At 43.9% G+C, this 19,690-nt stretch overlaps 1 protein-coding gene across 1 annotated transcript; it reads left to right on the forward strand.

Moving 5' to 3' along the window:
- Window positions 1-938: 938 nt before the first annotated feature.
- snx33 (sorting nexin 33) lies at window positions 939-19,168 on the forward strand. Its single transcript, XM_085778520.1, has 2 exons — window positions 939-3,295; window positions 18,486-19,168. The coding sequence occupies exons 1-2, from the start codon at window positions 1,864-1,866 to the stop codon at window positions 18,737-18,739; spliced, it is 1,686 nt and encodes a 561-aa protein (XP_085634646.1). The 5' UTR covers window positions 939-1,863; the 3' UTR covers window positions 18,740-19,168.
- Window positions 19,169-19,690: the final 522 nt, after the last annotated feature.

Genomic DNA, 19,690 nt, shown 5'->3' on the forward strand with positions numbered 1-19,690 from the left:
TTTTTCATCACTAATTAGATGATTACGTGGAAGAAAGTATGACTAATTTAGCTACACATGTTTCTTTTTCTCAACATAATGTAGCCACTGTCTAACAACCTCTACATGAGGTTGTAGGCTACAGTAGTAGGCCTACAAACATTATGTCTGTTTCTCTGTTTTCATTTCCACATCTTACTCTGAGCCTTTCTACCACAGACTGTACGCTACCTACAGTGAAAGAGGAGAGCTGCAATAATCTGGGTAGAACTCTAATGGGTTAAAGCGCTCATTAAGCACAATTGCCACTGTAGGTCTACCTGTCGTGTTTGTGTTGCATCATTGGCTATTCAGAACAGTAGATAAGTTAAACAAATATTACAAGTTGCTCATACCCCAAGCTAGTGTGTCCTGCATTCACGCTGCATCAAACATGAATGTCCTCATTCTTATCAATAGGCTATTACTGGATTCTAAAACAAATATCCAGTGAAGTCTAAAATCACACTGATGCTTTGTGAATGTCCATGTCACCAGTGTGATGGTTTGTCTCATTCTGTTACTGCAGAACTGCTTTTACATGAAACTGTGCTACAATAAACAAACTAAAAATGTATTACTAATTTGTAACATATATGGGTATGGTTATTTTAACAAGCATACAACTTTAGAGTATGATAGGGGCTGCACACAGTTTGAATAACATCTGCCACTGTTATCCTACATAATAATAGACTTCTTTATGACCATTATTACTCCTACCTACCTGTATTATAATCCCTTCTATCTATTTCATACTCATCATTATTCTTATTGACATGCAGGGTGACTCTGGATGTTGTGTGCAGTGTTGTTGGTGACACTGTGTCTGTCCTGTCGGGGGCGGTGTTGAGCCACTTCCTCCTCCTTCCAGGACTAGAAAGGAGCTGATGAAAAAAAAAAAAAAAAAAGGCGAACTTGCCTTCAATTGTCCAAGCCTCACGTCATGGAAAGAGTTACTTTGTTGCAGCGCGCACAGGAATAAACCCGGTTGCGTGTTGACGCGCCGCAGCAGCAGCTGATTGTTCGATCCCCGCTTCTGCGTTTTGGAGAAAGAGAGAAGGAGAGAGAGAGAGAGAGAGGAAGAAGATGCGCAGGAACCTGTTTACAAGGAAAACGCAGCAAGTTGGATAGTGAGGGAATGCGGAGGGAGCAGGCTCAGTATGCACAGGGACACCATTACTCATCCCTGTGTTGTTCCCCACGCCGGGACACTTTGTCTTGGAAATATCTCCACGGAGGATCTGTACTCGGGCTTTACGGAATGAGAAACAAGTGTCCGCTGGGTGGTCGACGCGGGGTCTCGGTCCGGTTTTAAAGGAGATCAGAAGCAGCCTCGGGTCTTCTTTCTGAGGCGATCTGGTCTGGAGAAAGCAGCTTTGTTTTTGAACCTGTTGAGTCTGTGGTCGAGGCTGTTTGTGTCTCTGCTGAGGGAGGTACAGGGTTGTAACGCGTCTTAAACCTGAAGTTACTGCTAGAGATTTAAAGTCTAACAACACACAGTGAGACAATAGAGCGAGAGCCTCGATGGGCTGAGGATGCTCGTGGTCACAGTGGGTAGCTACACTCTAGACTGTTTGTCCACAAATACAAGTCCTAGTGTTGCATAACTGTGTTGTGTTTTCTCAAGTATCCCATCATTACATTGACATAAGCCACGTCGTGCGGTTGCACACCTGATCCAACAGCTGCCATGTGATTTGAGATGAGGTTTTTTATTTTAATATCACAGTGAGCTTGTGTCAGATCTTTCCCAGCATGCATCCAGGCGGTAGCATCAACACGGTCTAGGCACTATGTGCATGTAGAGTCAGCTGGTTCAGGACTGCCCACTGGAGGATCAAGATGTCAGTGAAAGCCAAAGCCATTTACACTTTTCTGAGTGAGAACAAAGAGGAGATCAGCATCCAGGAGAACGAGGAGCTGGTGATCTTCGACGAGAACTCGGTGGACGGCTGGTTCCAGGGGGAGAACAGCCGGGGGGAGAGGGGGCTCTTCCCAGCCTCGTATGTGGAGATAATCCGCCCTCGCTCCAACTCCAACGTGACGGACTGCTCCATCAGCCCGGCCGGCTCCTTAGAGAAGGACTCCTCCTACTTCCCCTCCTACCCCATCACCCCCCCTCATCTGCAGCAGCCCTACGACGACGACGAGGACGACGACTGGGACGACTGGGACGACCGGTCCACGGTGGTGGACGACTCTGACCACTCCAGGAGCCCGGGGGCCAATGGCCACGCCAACCAGAGCCCCCTGTCCAACAACCCCAACGTGTTCTACCGGCCCAAACCGCACATGGAGCGGCAGGACAGCATCTCCAGCGCCAGGAAGGGCAGCATGGTGGGCAGGAACCTCAACCGCTTCTCCAGCTTCGTCCGCTCGGGGGTGGAGGCCTTCGTCCTGGGCGACGTGCCCATGATGGCCAAGATCGCCGAGTCCTACACCATCGAGATGGGTCCGCTGGGGCCCAAGTGGAAGGAGAACCCGCAGCCCTTCTCCTGCTCCATCGAAGACCCCACCAAGCAGACCAAGTTCAAGGGCATCAAGACCTACATCTCATACCGGGTGACGCCGAGCCACATAGGACGCCCGGTCTACCGGCGCTACAAACACTTCGACTGGCTGTACAACCGCCTGCTGCACAAGTTCACTGTGATCTCCGTGCCCCACCTGCCCGAGAAGCAGGCCACGGGCCGCTTCGAGGAGGACTTCATCGAGAAGCGCAAGAGGCGACTGATCCTGTGGATGAACCACATGACCAGCCACCCGGTCCTCGCCCAGTACGAAGGCTTCGAGCACTTCCTGATGTGCGCCGACGACAAGCAGTGGAAGCTGGGGAAGAGGAGGGCGGAGAAGGACGAGATGGTGGGGGCGCACTTCATGCTGACGCTGCAGATCCCCAACGAGCACCAGGACCTCCAGGACGTGGAGGAGCGGGTCGACTCCTTCAAGGCCTTCGCCAAGAAGATGGACGACAGCGTGATGCAGCTCACGCACGTGGCCTCGGAGCTGGTGCGTAAACACCTGGGCGGCTTCAGGAAGGAGTTCCAGAGGTTGGGGAACGCCTTCCAGTCCATCAGCCAGGCCTTCATGCTGGACCCCCCCCACAGCTCCGACGCCCTCAACAACGCCATCTCCCACACCGGCCGCACCTACGAGAACATCGGAGAGTTGTTTGCGGAGCAACCTAAGTATGACCTCTTCCAAATGCTGGACAAGCTGTCGCTCTACCAAGGCCTGCTCGCCAACTTCCCCGACATCATTCATCTACAGAAAGGTAACGAGCTCAGCCTGAGTACTGTGATGTGTGATGCTTTCTCTCATGTGCATTTGGGATCAAACATCCATTAAGAGAAAATGAAGAAATGTAATAACAGTTAAGAGGAAATCCATAGTGACCGCAGGTGTTTTGATGTATCCTCAGCTCCTGCCAGTTCTTCATTGCTCTCCATTTTTAAATTATGAAACGAAAAACCAAGTTTCTGCAGCCATCTGGCCACATAATGGGTTTATCATATTAGACCAATTGAATTTATCAGAGGATACTGTAACTGTATGTCTGTGCTGCAGGGAGCTCTGCTGCCAGGGTTCAGCAGATTATCATTGAACCTAAACACAGACAGAACCAACTTTGTAGCAAGTGTATGTGGCTTCTGGTGTTATGGCACTGTGAAATCAAGACTCTGCAAAAAATAAAAAACTTCCGTGCAAGTAAAGAACAACATACAAAGTGTTAACTGGCAGCAGACCGAGCTGACAGACTGAGATCGTGTTTTGTCTCTCAATCTGTGGTATTTATTTTGCTGTGGATGACAGATGAGGTCAGGTTTTGCCTTTAGCGTGTTCCCCTTGTTTTTTCCACACACACACCATTTTAACCCCAATATAAAACAGTATGATTTATGTGCCAGCACTATGGGATGAATATGTAGGTCAGTGTTTGCCTGCAGCATCTGAGGTCATTTGTGCCACCTCCTTGACTCCCATCAACTTAGATGCACACAAACACAGACGGATACATTATTGTGTTTACATAGGCTGTCATGTAAGACGGAAAATGATCTAACTATGTACCTAACTAGGGATTAAAAAACAAACAAACAAAACACTGTTAATATCATAGTTGTGGATGTTCTCTCTCCTTTTAGTTCCCTCTGTTCAAAGTTTGGCCAAGCTTTGTTGTGTCACTGACAGAGAGGCTGGTGTGGCCTGAGCCTAGTGGTGTCTCATCAGTTAGCACGTAGCATGGTAGCTACTCCTCAGTCATCTGGTTGGTTGTGTTGGTAGAAAATGTAACTCAATACCAGTTGAGCCAATGAATTAATGATAAATCAGCAGGTCCTCTTTTAGTGGACATACAGTATCACAGTGGGTTGTGAAGTTGTACATTTATTTTGGTGATCATGGTGATCCTAGGCTTCCTCTGATCCGGTTCTCAGAGACAAATTGTCGAAATCTTTATCCTTATTGTGCTGCCAAGAAAAACTGTATATAAATACTAAAGCCATGGCGGAAGGATACAATAAATCTCCCCATATCTTCTAAACAGACAGCAGAAGACACTATTTTGACGCAAACTGACATGGGAATGTGAAAAGATCATTCAATATTTATAGAAAATTTCACATATTATTATTATTATTACTACCACTGGGTCATCCAGGTCATTCTGGGCCCTGCAGTCACTGCCAGTCTTTCACACCTCACATACAAACAACTTAAGGGGAAAAAAAGAGCCATCCTTACTTTGCAAGGAGTTGTTCAGCCTGTTTGCGGTTATAAGTGCACATGTCTGTGGATAACAGCATCAACGCCACGCTCAATAATCATTATTCATTGCAAACCTGTTCATGCATCACTACTGGAATCAAAGGTGTCATTTACTCTTCTGGTAATATTTGCATAATGTTTAATCATTGACATTATTGACCTACTGTTGTGTTCTGACAGAAACAGTCCTGATTTGAATACTCTGCCACAGCTGTGTGCGTGTATGTGTGTGTGTTATGGCTGATTTTCATAAAGTGCATACGTTTTATTCACCCAGAACTACAACTCCAGCCTTACCTGCTGTTATATTTTTGCCTTCAGCCATTAGTAACCATATCAACTGATTGGCGTTAGTTGAGGAGGAAGGAAAGGGTTGTGTTGTTGTTGTTATCTACATGAAGCAGCTGCTACTCATTATCACTCAGTTCATTTGTGATATGGCTCAGTTACATTCACAATCTCCTCCCATAGGAATAAGTGAGATAAATGAAACCATCTGAACGAGACTGAAGGTCAGTCCACCCCAATCATGAAATATGAATATCATTAATCAACCCAAGCTTTGGAGATATCCGCCACAGAGATTGAATGTTTAAAATGCAACGAGCGCCGCAAAGGAGAATCCATCCACCTCCATTCCAGCGGGATGACTGATGGGAATCTCAAAACCTTGGCACGTGGAGTCAAAATATTTGCTTGGCTCCACATTTAAGTCAGGAGTTATTGTTTGGTGAAGTGAGTCTCGCTGAGGTTCAGCAGCCAAGCTTATGCTGGCTCACGCCGGCTAATAGTCAGTGGATATTACTTTACCGGCCCAGTTTTCTGACTATTCTCCACTTGTGCTAATGTTCCTCTATGTACGTGTTGTCATTCCCCGTTATCCTGTCGGCCACAGTTTATCGGAAAGCTTTTATAAAAACCAGGAGGAAAGCTTTGCACAGGTATTTCAATTATAGATCTGCCAAGAGGAGGGCTGGATGTCTAATACATTGTTTTGATTAAAAGTTGGCATCTGAGGCCATTCTTTCATCCATGGGTTTGGTTCCTCAGCAAACCAAAAGTTGTGCAACAGATTCCTGCACTCTTGTTTAATTATTCTTTAATGAAGTTGCTCCTAATTGAAAGGAGTGGTTTGTGAGTTTTGCTATTGCAGTGGAAATATGTTGATTCACTTTCTTGATGACATGTTAGATAACATGATCGATGACATTGGTATGGTAAATATGAACCCTTACCCCAAGAGTTGGTCAAGCTTAGCTTAGTATAAAGACTGGAAGCAGGAAGACACAGGCGACCCGCTTCTGTCCAAGAACAACAAACCAAACCTCTGTAATTACAACTTTTCACTGAACCATAAAAATATGAAATAACCGGATATTATAAAGGTGCTTATTTGCCAAACTACGTATATTTTCCTGCTGTACACGAGGAGGTTGCGCAGCAGTGTTTTTGTTCAGACAGAGCCCGTTTCCCTCTGCTGAGTCTGCCCTGCCGCTCCAGATAACTCCCCTTGATGTGACTTGTTCTGCTGAACCAGATGCAGCTGTGGCAACACTCGAACACACAGAACCGAGGTCGACCTTTTCCGGTGCGCTCCTCCTCCTCTTTATCTCCTCCATTGCTGTTTTCCTGTTGCCCCCCCCCCCCCTCCCCACCTCGCCCCCTTTTTTCATGGAGATCTATGGAAGCTGTTTTTATCTGTGATCCTGGTGAGCATGTGATCTGCAGGAATGTTAACTGTCTTTGAGATGCTCTGGTGGGCAGCGAGAGAGAGAGAGAGAGACTGCATGTGGCCTTGATAAAATGAGTGTAGGGAGGAGAAGCTTTTGGGTAATGTCAGAAAAATGTCAGGGTGTGCTCCTTAAATCTTCCCCCGTCCCCCAATTTTCTCCCTTTTTTGGTTTTTTAACTGGGCAGATATTCTTTATTGATCTCTGCTGTTTCTCAATCTCCCAAAGCAGTCTGTCACAGAGGCTTCACTTCTGCTTTGCAACAGGCTCTTCATGTCTGTCTGCTTCCTTTCATCTTTTCCCCTAAAGACATCCATATCTGAATCGTCTGTCTGGGCCGCTGCCCTGGTTTCAATAACAGAGAAAGTAAATCTAGTCTAGGTCTAAAGGCTTGGAGTCCAAACACTGCATTTTAGCACTTTGAACATCTGCCAGGACTAAGCCCACGGTCAGACCTTCGTCTCGTTTGAATACAATTGAAGGTCTTGATCTGAAGGGTTAACTCTGTTGCATTGTGACAGAATAAAGGCTCTTTGAGGCTTTTGTGTGAAAGGCAGCTATAAACCCAACCTCACTGCCTGTTACAATTACTTGTTTGCTGGAAATCCTGGTCTGTGAAATTTACTGCTGTCCCCTGTTGAATCAATAATGCTTATTTCCAATTACTTAAGTTGCTTGTAAAAGGAGCTGTGCAGTATCAATCTGTTTTTTTAACATAAGATGTCCAAATAAGGGAACACTGACCGCAGCTGTAACTGGTATTTATGATAGAAAAGCAGATATCATGGTCTATAGCTGAGAACAAATCACCTCCTGAAGCTTTGCATGAAAACCAAAGGGAAGACAATGCAGTGAAACCGCCCCGCCCCGGGATGTGATCTGGTCTGATCTGGTCTGATCACTTTTGTGAGATGAAATCTGAGGCGTTGCCTCTGAACAAGGTCTGGATGTGAATCACCTGCTCAGTGAGCCGTGACATGGTGAGGGAAGCAACACAGGTATGATTGTTAAATTCTTGTGGGCAAACCAAAACAATGATGATTCTCTGCGCTGAAGTGAACTCGGAAGTTGTGGGTGAGCTAAAAAGAAAAAGGCCACACTGGAATATAACTGCGGTTTGAAATCCTGACATGTGAGGTTACACTTTAAAGGTCAAAGGTCATGTCAGATGTTTGTTGCAGAGCATTTATCTTAGATAAAACCCACCAGACTTGGGCCATTTTCATTTCATCCTGTCTCATTTTCTCGCCATTGAAAGCGCACAGCTCGTTTTTCTGACCTTTAGCTGTCACTGATAGCAGGATCAAACCTGCGATCCACATCAGAGCGGAGCATTATTCTGTTTGAGAATGAGCGAGCTCCCTCGGGATGCCTCCAGTATACGCCAGCCAGACTTTTAATCTGGACAAGAGGTTAGTTGTCCTCCATATGGCAGCACATTACAAAACCACATGTACGCTTTATCAGCTTGAAGGAGAGCATTTTTGTTGCCAGTTCTGAGGAAATATCTGTTGCCAAATGCCCCCCTCATCTGCACCAACACAGACGTTTTGCTGTATCTCTGTGTTTTGTCTCAGTTTTATTAAGTTTTTCCAAGAGCTGACTAGAAGCACATGGCGTGTTTACATGATCTGACAAACATGGTATGGATTAACATTCCATACATGGGGCACAACAACACACGATGTCAGCTGCTACACGAGCTGCAGTCTGATGAACGCGTGCCCTGGGTTTCAGTGAGTTTTTCAGTGAGTTGTGTCACCTTTTCACGGTCGGTTGTGTGTTATTTTGTTTACTACAGTCCCCTCTGCTGACTCGACACCGGTGACTTTGATGAGCAAATGTTTGCTCACGTATAAATCGTGACAGAAGGGTTTTAGCCCTCATCTTCACACACACACACATTTTGTCCACATACTTGTGCGTTCCTGCCTGTGTTGGCCCAGTGCTCTGCTGTTTCACACTGAAGGAGATTACACATGTCTCCAAGAACCTGCTATTTACCACCGCCACCTACTGTACATCCTCCTCTCAAGATTAAAAAAAGAAGTACTATACATATATTAAAAGTACGATATATTACGTGGCATTTGACTGTTAAAAAGGTAAGAGAGGAAGCCACAGTAAGAACAGATTAAAGCAAGATTTAGTAGCTAACTGTCTGTTGCCGTTGCCAAGCAAAGATGGTTTTGTGTGTTGCTGGAGCTCTCGTCCTAGTCTGGGGCCGTTGACTCGCTGTTTTGGTAAGCAGCCGGACCCAGGGCGAGAGAGACAGGCCTTTCTGTCAAAATAAAAGCACCAAGCTAATAAAATGCGGTGAAACTTCTTAATTTAAGGAATATAATTTACAAGAAAATCCCTGAGCCATTTCCTTTTATTGTATTTAATTGTTATTGTCTATTTTACTAGTTTTATGTTGATGAACACTTTTACTTTGGTGAATTTGGTGATTTCCGGATCCGCTAGGTTAGAAGACTGGAACCAGAATGCAGACAAAATTCAGAGTAAACAGAAACCAGGCTCTTCTCCTCTCTACTGCATCTAGTGTACTTACTGACCATTTGTACCTCATACAACCTCACTTCAAAAAAAAAAAGAACTATCCCTTTAAACGAGTTTAGAAACATAATATTATTATTATTACTTTGAATCTTCTGTGCCACTTACTTGTGTAACTGGATCCGGGAAAGAGAAATTGTAGACCTTCCACTGATGCACAAAGCAGTTTAATGCAACAACACAAACACCTCGACCTCCGTTACAACAGAGGAACCTGAACACCTCTGACAGGAAGTCTGGTCTAAACCAGCCACTCCGCTGGCACGCTGAGCAGCAGCGTTGTCATGGTGCCAGTGTTGGGGCCAAATGGTTCGACTTCAGCCGGCGTCCCCCACCCAACTCCCAATGAGCTCAGCCCAGTTGAAGTTGGCTGAGCGACTGAGCGTGAGCAGGGGAACTGGTAAAGACAGCTGTTTATTATCTGGACGGGGGATAAAAAGATTGTCAACATGGTAACTTTAGATCTGTCAAGTCCTTGTGTGTTGTCCCAGATGACTGTGCTGCGTCTTAGTGGCTGTTAAGCCTTTAAACCCGTGGATCTGTAGTTCTGTAACTTCCTGGGTTGTGTTTCATCTGGTCTCAGCAGCACCTGCAGCAACATCAACACAGCCACGTTACTAGAAGACGGTTTCTGTCAACAGCGGACCGAGGAATGAGGAGAATCTCTTGTGGTTGACATAATGACCTCTTATGGATTTGTTTTTGTTGTTAATGATGCGCCTGCTCTGTTGCAGACGCATGCAACCAAAACTTACTGGCATATTGCTGCTAATTTTAGCAAAGTATGACATGGCTGCTACAGTTTGCACTTTCACCCCACAGCTGCAGCTGAGCAGAGCAGCTGGAGCTTCTCAGAGTTTCCTCCTCTGTCTGCATGGGCTTCATCCCCTGCACAGTCCAAGAGGGGGTTCATCCCCTGCACAGCCACAGTCCAAAGACCTGCAGCCTGGGTCAACTAGGTAAACTAGGTAAACTGGGTAAACTGGAAGCCTTGAATTATTAACGCTCGGTGTGTGCCGTGCTAGCAATCAACGGATCCATAGCTTGTTTGCGTGACTCTCCAAGTGCTTGTGTTTTCCATGAAGGGCTGGAAAATAGAAGTAATGTCCATGACTGTTTGGTTTGAGTATGTGTTATTTATTTTGATCAGTTCATTCTCTGGCGTCCGGTTCACCCGTTACCTCAGAGATGAACTGTTGTGTTTTGGCGCTGCCCTCTGCAGCTAAAAACTAAAAACTTCATCCTCGTCTTCTCCTTCTTCTCCCTCTGTCTCCTGCAGACAGAAATGAAGCTTTAAAACCGTCAGAAAAGCCTCTGGGTGTTCACCAGTGGTGGCTGCTGTCATGGCAACAATGACATGATCCCTGCTGTTGGCGCGGAGATGCCGTTCCCCAGAGGAGAGCATTGTTTGCAGCACAGGCTCGAGTGTCATCATCGTGTCATGTTGTCATTGTGCGAGCGTTACGAGGCAATCATGGAAGTTAGGACGATGGAAAATCCAAGTATTTTATTTTGTAAGATCGGTCAGTTGAGGTTGGATTTGAATTTATTCAGATTTTCTTTTTCAGGGACATCTTATACACTTTTTTTTCTATTGCCTTCTCAAACCTTTGCAGCACTTATCACTAGAAAAATAGGACGGACGCTGAGGAAATGATGTCTGTTCCATAACAAAGGAGCTGTCACAGTTATATAACACCGTTGCAAATATAATGTTCGTCAGTAGACACAGAACAGAAAGCCTCGACCCTCCAGGGGTTTTCGCCACATCACAGCTCTCGTCTCACAGCGTGTTAAGTCATAATAATAAGCTACACAAAGGATCATGGTTGTTTGTTTTAGTTGGTGTGATGACATAACTAACATTTTTTTTTTAAATGTCTGAACTTCTGCTTGAGTTGGAAAAAGCCAACTCAAAATTCATAATAAGAGCTGATCATTTTGTTCCAGCTGGAAATTCCAAATATTTTTTTTTACCCATATCCAATCCAACTTTTGATTTAACCGTGACAACACCCCTTTTACTTTTTCAGTAAAATGTAGAAAGTCTGAGCTGAGCACATCAAAGAAAAGTACTTAAACAGGGTGAGCATGATAAGATAAACACCAGGGCTATTAGGAGGGGAAATAAATGATGCCTTCAGTGTTTAGCAGCGTTTAGCATATCCTGGTTGATAAACGAATTCATCACGAAGGCAGCGTATGATAGTTTGGGGATTCTTAATATGCATAAAAAAAATAGTGTCTGTGGAACATCTATTTGCACGGTTCAATGAAGAGATCCACTCTGAGGTTTGGAGCTGTTACAAGCTCTCTGTCATCTTGCTGCTGCAGCCAGGAGGAAAAGAAAAGCAGTCGATGAGCACAAGGGAGGATGGAGCGTGCAGAGGAAGTCTGCCTGATCACAGACTGAACATTTCTGGTAACTAATTCCCCATGCAGGGCAGGAGAGGAGAGGAGAGGAGAGGGTGGTTCTGTTGTGAACATTCCTCATCCCTGAAGTCATTAAAAATAAAAAAAAAAGATCCCTAAAGATAACTGGACAAAAAAGATATTTGAGATGGATAAAGGACATAAACTTCAGCTCTGTTTCTGTCTGTGTATCTGATTGGCTGCTGTAAACACTGTTACTGTTAGCTTACTCAGCAGTGGGGGTTTTTATGTTTGTGTATCTTTGAGGCTTTTAAGGCCCACTTTAAACACAGATATTGGGAAGTCCTTTTGACCCTGTCATGCATTCTTTAACGCTGCTTCTCTTCTCTTCTCTTCTCTTCTCTTCTCTTCTCTTCTCTTCTCTTCTCTTCTCTTCTCTTCTCTTCTCTTCTCTTCTCTTCTCTTCTCTTCTCTCCTTTTTTTATGTTAGCTCTACTATATGTTTTTATTTTCCTCAAATGTCAGTATCTACCCACATCTGTCTTCTCATTGTACAGTAGATCTCAGCAGCATTTAAGACCTAGGAGTTTGTGTCATCTTTACGTTGCTGTTGGCTCTCAGCGTGGTAGTCTGGGGTCCCAGAGCTTTAGAAATGTCTTTGTAACACTCTCCAGACTGATAGATGATGGTCAGTGATTTAGTCTTTTCATCTGCTCTTGGATTTCTTTATATTGTGGCAAGATGTGTTGCTTTGTGAGATATCACAGCCTCCTGCACTTTGTCAGACAGGTTCTGTTGAAGTGTTTTCTTGAATCAACAGTGATCAGACCTGGGTGTGGACACTGACATTGAACTCAGCTTTCCAAAAAACTTGATTTATCACAGTTAGTTCATGATTTAACAAGGGGGGCAATTACTTTTTTATTTTATTTACATAGGTTTGGATAGCTTTTTTCCCTTAATAAATAAAAATCTGCATGTAAGAAGAGCATTTTATATTTACTTGGGTTATCCTTATAATATTAAAATGTGTTACAGTAGATGATCCTAAACATGTAAGTGTGACAAATATGCAAAAAAGTAAGAAATCAGAAACAGGGCAAAAACTTTTTCACAGCACGGCATCTGGGAGTGTAAATACTACTAAAATGTTAGGATGAATATTTGTTTGTCATTTAAGATTAATGTACTTTTTATTGTAATTTGCCTGAAACTACTGTAGTATCTTAGGAGGGTAATGGTTGCGTTTGTTTTTCATTCACATTTTTGAACAAAGAACAAATACCTCATCAGTTCTCTGTGGTGCTTGACACAAACGTCAGCCAGTCAGCCAACACACACACACACACACACACACACACACACACACACACACACACACACACTCACACTTGCAGCCAGTGGTCAGTGTGTTGTTGTGACAGCGCTGCTTGTCCCCGGTTGGAAACACTCTCTGTTTACTCGTCTCCCTGATGTGAATAACACCCACTCATCTTCCTCAGTCATGTTATTATTTCTCCCTGTTTGAAGTCAAACCAAATTCCCAGATTTATTTTACAGTACATAGATGATTCATTCCGATTACGCAAACCCATAAAGGAATATTACACCAGGTATTCTTGTCTGTATTTGAACACTAAAGCATTGTCAAGTCTGTGTTAATGCATGAGTAAGGGCTGTTTCACCAAACCAGGGCACAGTATCTTGGATTTGAAAATGTCATCCTATAACCTGCCAAATATTTTCCCCTTTTTCACTTTGCAAGAGAGAAATTTAGCCCATTTCCAAGTCTTGAAGGAAAAATTGGGGGTGTTTTGCGGTTTACACAGCAGCAATGAAGTCATTACATACTAGTGGCTTTGCTTTCACATATTAGCTCAGCACTGTTTCACTCCTCACAGACGACACACAAACTCAATCACCTCCAGAGCACTGGAAGCAATAGGCAAGACTTACAACCGTAATTACAACAAATTTAATCAACTTAACTCTAAATTTCAAAGATGATATCTTGCTTTAATGATGTTGTCAATCTAATCCATCTTGAATAAAAGTGGCATTATGTTTTTGTATTGGAAATCATTATAGCCAAAATGATTTAGAGGGCCCATTACTTGCTAAGAAAAATAAACTTTTCAGAGCACAACATAACTATTGACTGTAAACTGAGTTGACATGTTTGTTTTCTTGTATACACAGTTCCACGACCCAAATCTGACCCGTACAAAGAACATGATTGGCAGATTACACCTCCAAATCTACTATACCCATTCTGGCACACATATACAACATCCCATGGCTGCCGGCCAACAGCCCAGGACGACAGCCAGAATCTGCCCAGATGTGGAAGTTAAAGGCCAAGGGCTTCAGCATGTTTTGGGCCAGGAGTCTCATTTTGCTGTTGCACGGCCTCGAGGCGCCGATTACAGTGTGATCACATGACACACAGCTGAGACTATCAGCACATGTAGTTTTGATTGATTGCATGCACATTGTAGGGGTCAGCAGAGGTGTACAAACTAAAGGAGCTTCACTCCATTTTAGGGTTACGCACGATTACATGAGGGTGATTTAAGAAAGTGCAACTGGAAACCGTGGTTACCAGATGAGAATGAATTAGACATACTTGTCCTAAAAGTGCTGTGCACTCATTTTTCTTCTCCTCTCTGTTTTTTAAATCTTAAAAGCATCTGCAGTCTGTAGAGAACGGGAGTGTTGGCTCTCTGGCAGAGGAAACTTGGAAATACCATTAACACTGTACTATACATAAATAATCTTAGTACATGAAGCACCAAACCCTGTAAACAAATACAAGACTTCCGTTTGACTTTCAAACTTAGAGAGGAGATGAAGTAACAGAGAAGAAGTGCTGCACATCCTGACTGTGTCCTGCGGTGACCCCCGGCCCAGGGAGGTCTGTGGGAATGGGGAATTCAGCAGATGCTGTTTAGTGGAGTTCATTGGCCCAGAGGCTGCGGTCATAGTTAATCTGGACTGTCTTCATTCCTTTCCTCCCTGCCTCATCCTCACAGATACTGTATGAATTAGGTGAAGTGTACGCAAGGCTTGAAAAGTCAATAAAAACTGCCGAGTTCAGCTCCTTCAAAATAAAATGTTTCACTTTTTTATATCAGATTGCAGGCTAAGTGAGAAACATTACACACTTATAAACTTAAAAGTGGGATGTTGCAACCGTGTTCACAGGGGGCTGGTAAATCCTGCTGGGGGAGTTACAGTCAGCACCAACAGACACGTTAACACTGTCGTTACAGCTAGATACAGCAGCTCCTGCCTCAGAATGGACAAAGACTGATTTTAACTGGAGCTTAAAGGGATAGTTCAACATTTTGGCAAATTGGCCCATTGCCATAATCCCTATATAGGTTTGTTACCTTTAATTGTCGGTGCAAGCTATTTTTAGAACGGCGGAGCAGAGCCGCGAGCTGCTCAGAGCTACGCTATGGAGGCTGATGGGATTTCTTGGTTTCTCTCATCAAACTCATCAAATACACAATCAAACAACTCCAACATCTCATGGACAAGTTGTGACCTGCACATTCACCACGCTGTGAGATAATAACACAACGTTACAGAGTTGTTTTCAAGGCAAATACAGAGACTGCTGGCCGAAAAACTGCCCCAGACGGTAATGCACATCAGCGGTTTTGCATGAATTTACCTCGAAAACAACTCTGTATGGTAACATTGTGTTATTATCTCATAGCGTGGTGAATGTGCAGGTCACAACTTGTCCACCAGAGCGTTTTGGAGTTGTTGGATTGTGTATTTGATGAGTTTGATGAGGGAAACCAAGAAATCCCATTAGCCTCTGTAGCGTAGCTCTGAGCAGCTCACGGCTCTGCTCCACCGATCTAAAAATAGCTTGCACCGACAATTAAAGGTAACAAACCTACTCCTAAGACTATAGGTATTATGGCAAATTGCCAATTTGCCAAAATGTTGAACTATCCCTTTAAGATGACCTCTCCTCTCCTCTCCTCTCCTCTCCTCTCCTCTCCTCTCCTCTCCTCTCCTCTCCTCTCCTCTCCTCTCCCCTCCTCTCCTCTCCTCTCCCACTATCACCTCCTACCTACTTCTTAATCCTCTATTGTGTAGTAATATCTACGGGGCACAGACCCATGAAGCTCTCACACGTGAGCCATAAAACATGCGGTAGCCGGTCTGGTTGGGCAAGATAAACAAATCTGATGACTTTCCAGACCACTGGCCGTGTATCACAGAACATTTTGAACTAATGGAAACAGGCACAGAAAGCCTAGAGAGAGTTTATAGAATAGAGGGACACATAGACACGCTTTGGTGTTTACGCCTTCACAGTTTGTTTGTGGCTTTATGTCAAGTTCAGCAAGTTAAGGAACAAGGAACACAACAACCTTTCATTGTCATGAGATCTTACATGTGCTGGAACTAGTTTTAGTTTTTATTCTGTCAGTTTATCATGTTGCAACTTGTATTTTGTGGTTTATCAGTTTAATACTGAGTCACATTTTGCTGCAAAGAAGAGTGTTGCAATTGCTTCCCTTGTGATGAGGTTTCGCATTCGCTGATCCAAAAAAATGTTGGTCCCCGCTGCCCCCGTTTCCCCCCCTCCTCTCCATGCACATACAACCATGAGTGCATTCCCCTTTATGTCCCACAGACATGCTATCTGGTGATGCACATTCTCCTCTCATGTGGAAAACAGAATACATGAATGTAGGTCAGCACCACAGACTGTAGTCCGCACGCCTCCTTTCTGGAACGGATTGGAGGTGCTGTTCATGCTTTCCCAGACTTCTGCCAGGAATTCCATAGAAAATCCAGGGCGGCACAAACTCGCAGATACAGCGAGCGGATAAGACCTGTACGCCGCATGCAGCAAGATGCGTTAAAGACAGAACCACCAGCCTGTCCAAACTAGTCCCGCACGCTAGATTCCCTTTAAAATGTCTGACTGAAATCGCCAGCGCTTCCTGGTTTTGAGCTCAGGTTGCATAAGAGTGAGACAAAACTCTCGCTAATCTGATGGGAAATGCGATGTGGCGACATACCGACGGGCTGCCATGTTCTGCACTTGGAAAATGACGTCATGGCAGTCTGGGTGAATGTGGTTACATCTTGTCCTCATCTCTCTGAAACTAGACGTTTGGTATGCAGTGAGACAAAAAGTAATTGTGCGGCGTGTTCCCTGCTCTACCTATAAAGTGTACAGCTTTACACCAGTTAACTTCTGGGGGGAAAGTTACTGTGGAGCTCCACTGAGAGGAGATTGGCAGATTACATTACTGTGGGGTTTTTTTTTTGCTTTTGTATAGCATACTGTGATACAGACCCACCCAACGAGCAATAAAAGCCTGACACTGTTGTTGGAGTGGTGGAGTCTATATTTACCCAGCCTTTAGTTTTACAGCTTTGAGCAGTGATTCTGTACATGAATTATTATTACAACCATTTTATGAGAGTGCAGTTTTTTTTTTTTTTGAACATTGTCTTAAAATAGTTTATGTTGTGTTTATGGTTAGATTTAAGGGGGGAAAGCACAGTTACCACTGGTATTCAGCCATTTAGTTCAATTTGTCTCAGGATAACCGATTGGACACCTCATCTGTGTTTAGTTTATTCTGTGAATTATCCAGAGCTCGCTGTGTTGACTTGTTATATAAGTTTCTCAATGTTGCTCACAACCAATAAAATCACTCGACATGGCCTGATAGCTCCGTGTGTATGTGATGAAAAAGAGTTTTGTTGTATTTGTTAGGAGCCAGACACCTCAGATGGATATCTCAAAGATTGTAAATGATAAAGTGTCTGTGTCTGTTTGTTTGTCATTTGGGTGAACTGGCCCTTTAAGAGGAACTTTGCATGGTTTTTACCTTAACTATGCTACATTTCAACCTTAATTAAACAGCTTCGGAGTAATAGTGCTGGTTAAATCAATGACTTGTAACTCTCTGCCTTCCACCTAGCGTCTCTTGGCTGAAAACCAACCTTGTAAGATCAGAGTCTCCGTCCCGGTGTCCCAGCTCTCATCTCTGTGGCACCGCCACACAAACGCGCCCCATAACTTGTAATTTCTTGTTTATGACAGATAAGACTACACAAATATACACATGGTAACATCATATATGATAAATAACATTATCCACCGCTCCATGGATTGATTTCTTGGCAGCTTTGTTGAAAAAAAAATGCACATGGTCGCAGGGCCGTTGTATAGGGGAGAAATGTGATGATAATTCAGGGGCCCAGCGCCCAGTGGGGCCCACAAAAAAACCCCAGTTCAGTCAGACAACTCACGATTAAAAATGTTTATTGCAGCTTCATTATACATTTGAGTTTGGCGTCAAGGCTCCGACTTCATCACTCCCTGAGAATAGGATTTCATTAAAGGCCTCATGCTGTGCACTTTTCTCTGGGTTTATTTACCTGCTGATATCCCTAACAAGATGTATCATTGGTTTTGAGTACCTGTGATCTGCTTAATATCGTTTATACTGCCCCTTTCTGTTGCCTCTTTCTGGAGCTCACCCATCTTAAATAGACCGCCAGATTGAGAGGGTGTGTGTATGATGTCTTGAGAGTGACGCAGCGCAGCTCGAGTTGGCTGCCTGAACTAGCTCGCAGGCTTCGCTCCATTAGTCTAATCTTTGTATGACAGATTTTTTCTGCATAAGACCCTGACTAATACTCATAGTAATGCTGCATTAGCATCAAAACAAAGTAGGCTAAATAAAAAATGATAATACATGTGTAGTCTAAGAAAAAAAAGTGGAAAAGTCAGGGGCCCACTTTGGTATTCTTTCAGGGGGCCCAGAACTCCTAGCAACGGCCCTGCATGGTCGTGAGGAGGGTTAGCAACACAGAAGAAAAGCGACCAAACTTGCATAGTTCCCCTTTAAAATAGTATATTCTGTATTCATTGTAAGTTTGTGCTGTATTATGTCTTACCATGAAATGACACTGCTGCTTTGTATTTTTGCTTTGTACTGTACCTTTACAGTTTTTAACATTTCTTTCCTTTTCTTCTGAACCCAGGTGCCTTTGCCAAGGTGAAAGAGAGCCAGCGGATGACTGACGAAGGGAAGATGGACCAGGACGAGGCCGACGGCATTAGGAAACGCTGCAGGACGGTTGGCTTTGCCCTGCAGGCAGAGATGGGCCACTTCCATCAGCAGCGAGAGGTGGACTTCAAGGACATGATGCAGGCCTACCTCAGGGAGCAGATAGCCTTCTACCAACGCGTTGTTCAGCAACTAGAGCGCACCCTACGCATGTACGACTGTCTGTGAGGACACCAGACTGCTGCCCACTTCAAGATGCCAAAAAAAACAACAACAACAACAACAAAAGACACACACATGGATGAGAAGGAGAGGAGATTACGTCTAGACTCTTTTATCAAGGTGTTTCATGTCGGTCATGTTTGGTTCAGTTCAAAAAGACCTGCGGATGGATGTGGCAGAAGTTACTGGAAGACACGCAGCCACTCATCCTTTCACCTTGATGGATTCAAAGACACATCGTTGTTTTGTGTTTTTAAAGACCTACTGTACCGTTTTCTCCTGAAATACACATCACATAGGCAATGTCACAGCATATTGTTTATTTTACATAATTTAAGGTGTTTGTAACATTAAAATAAGAATATAGGTTTCAAATTCATAGTGGATCTATAGTTGATTGTTCCATAGTGTAACACATGAAAGCCATGAAACGGGTTTTATTTTGAAATTGTCCCCTTCTCTCCAACATCTTGCACCTTGGCTTCTGATTCAACTGATTCCAGCTACTACGAGTGTGGGAAAAAAAAACACCAGACAACAATTAAACATTCCAGATTTTTTTTTTTCTAATTCAGCATTTTAGGATTTGACCAAAGTCACCTTTATCAGGCATATCGAAGGTATTTCTAACCCTAAAACGGTATCATATTGTTTAGGGGAATCTCACCATCTCCTCTGGTATAAGGGCTCAACTTGCTCAGGTGTTCACTGCTTTATCTCTTTACTTTCCTCATTTCATCTCTTCAGTCCCAGAGGACCTGTCTGAACGTGTCATTCTGTTTCATTTCCTCTGTTTTATGTGCCTTTATGGATCTGAGGCATTCTGATGGAGTATTTGTGAATGGACCATTTGTCTGTAGCATCACTCGTGTTTTATCGGGTGAGTTGTTGGAATGAGTTTGGTGTTCAGAGACAGGTTTGCACAGGTTTTTTTTTTATATATTGGTGGGTCGTAGT

The sequence above is a fragment of the Trachurus japonicus genome, chromosome 6 (assembly GCF_045865225.1).
Source record: "Trachurus japonicus isolate A0001 chromosome 6, Traja_1.0".
Classification (NCBI taxonomy): domain Eukaryota; kingdom Metazoa; phylum Chordata; class Actinopteri; order Carangiformes; family Carangidae; genus Trachurus; species Trachurus japonicus.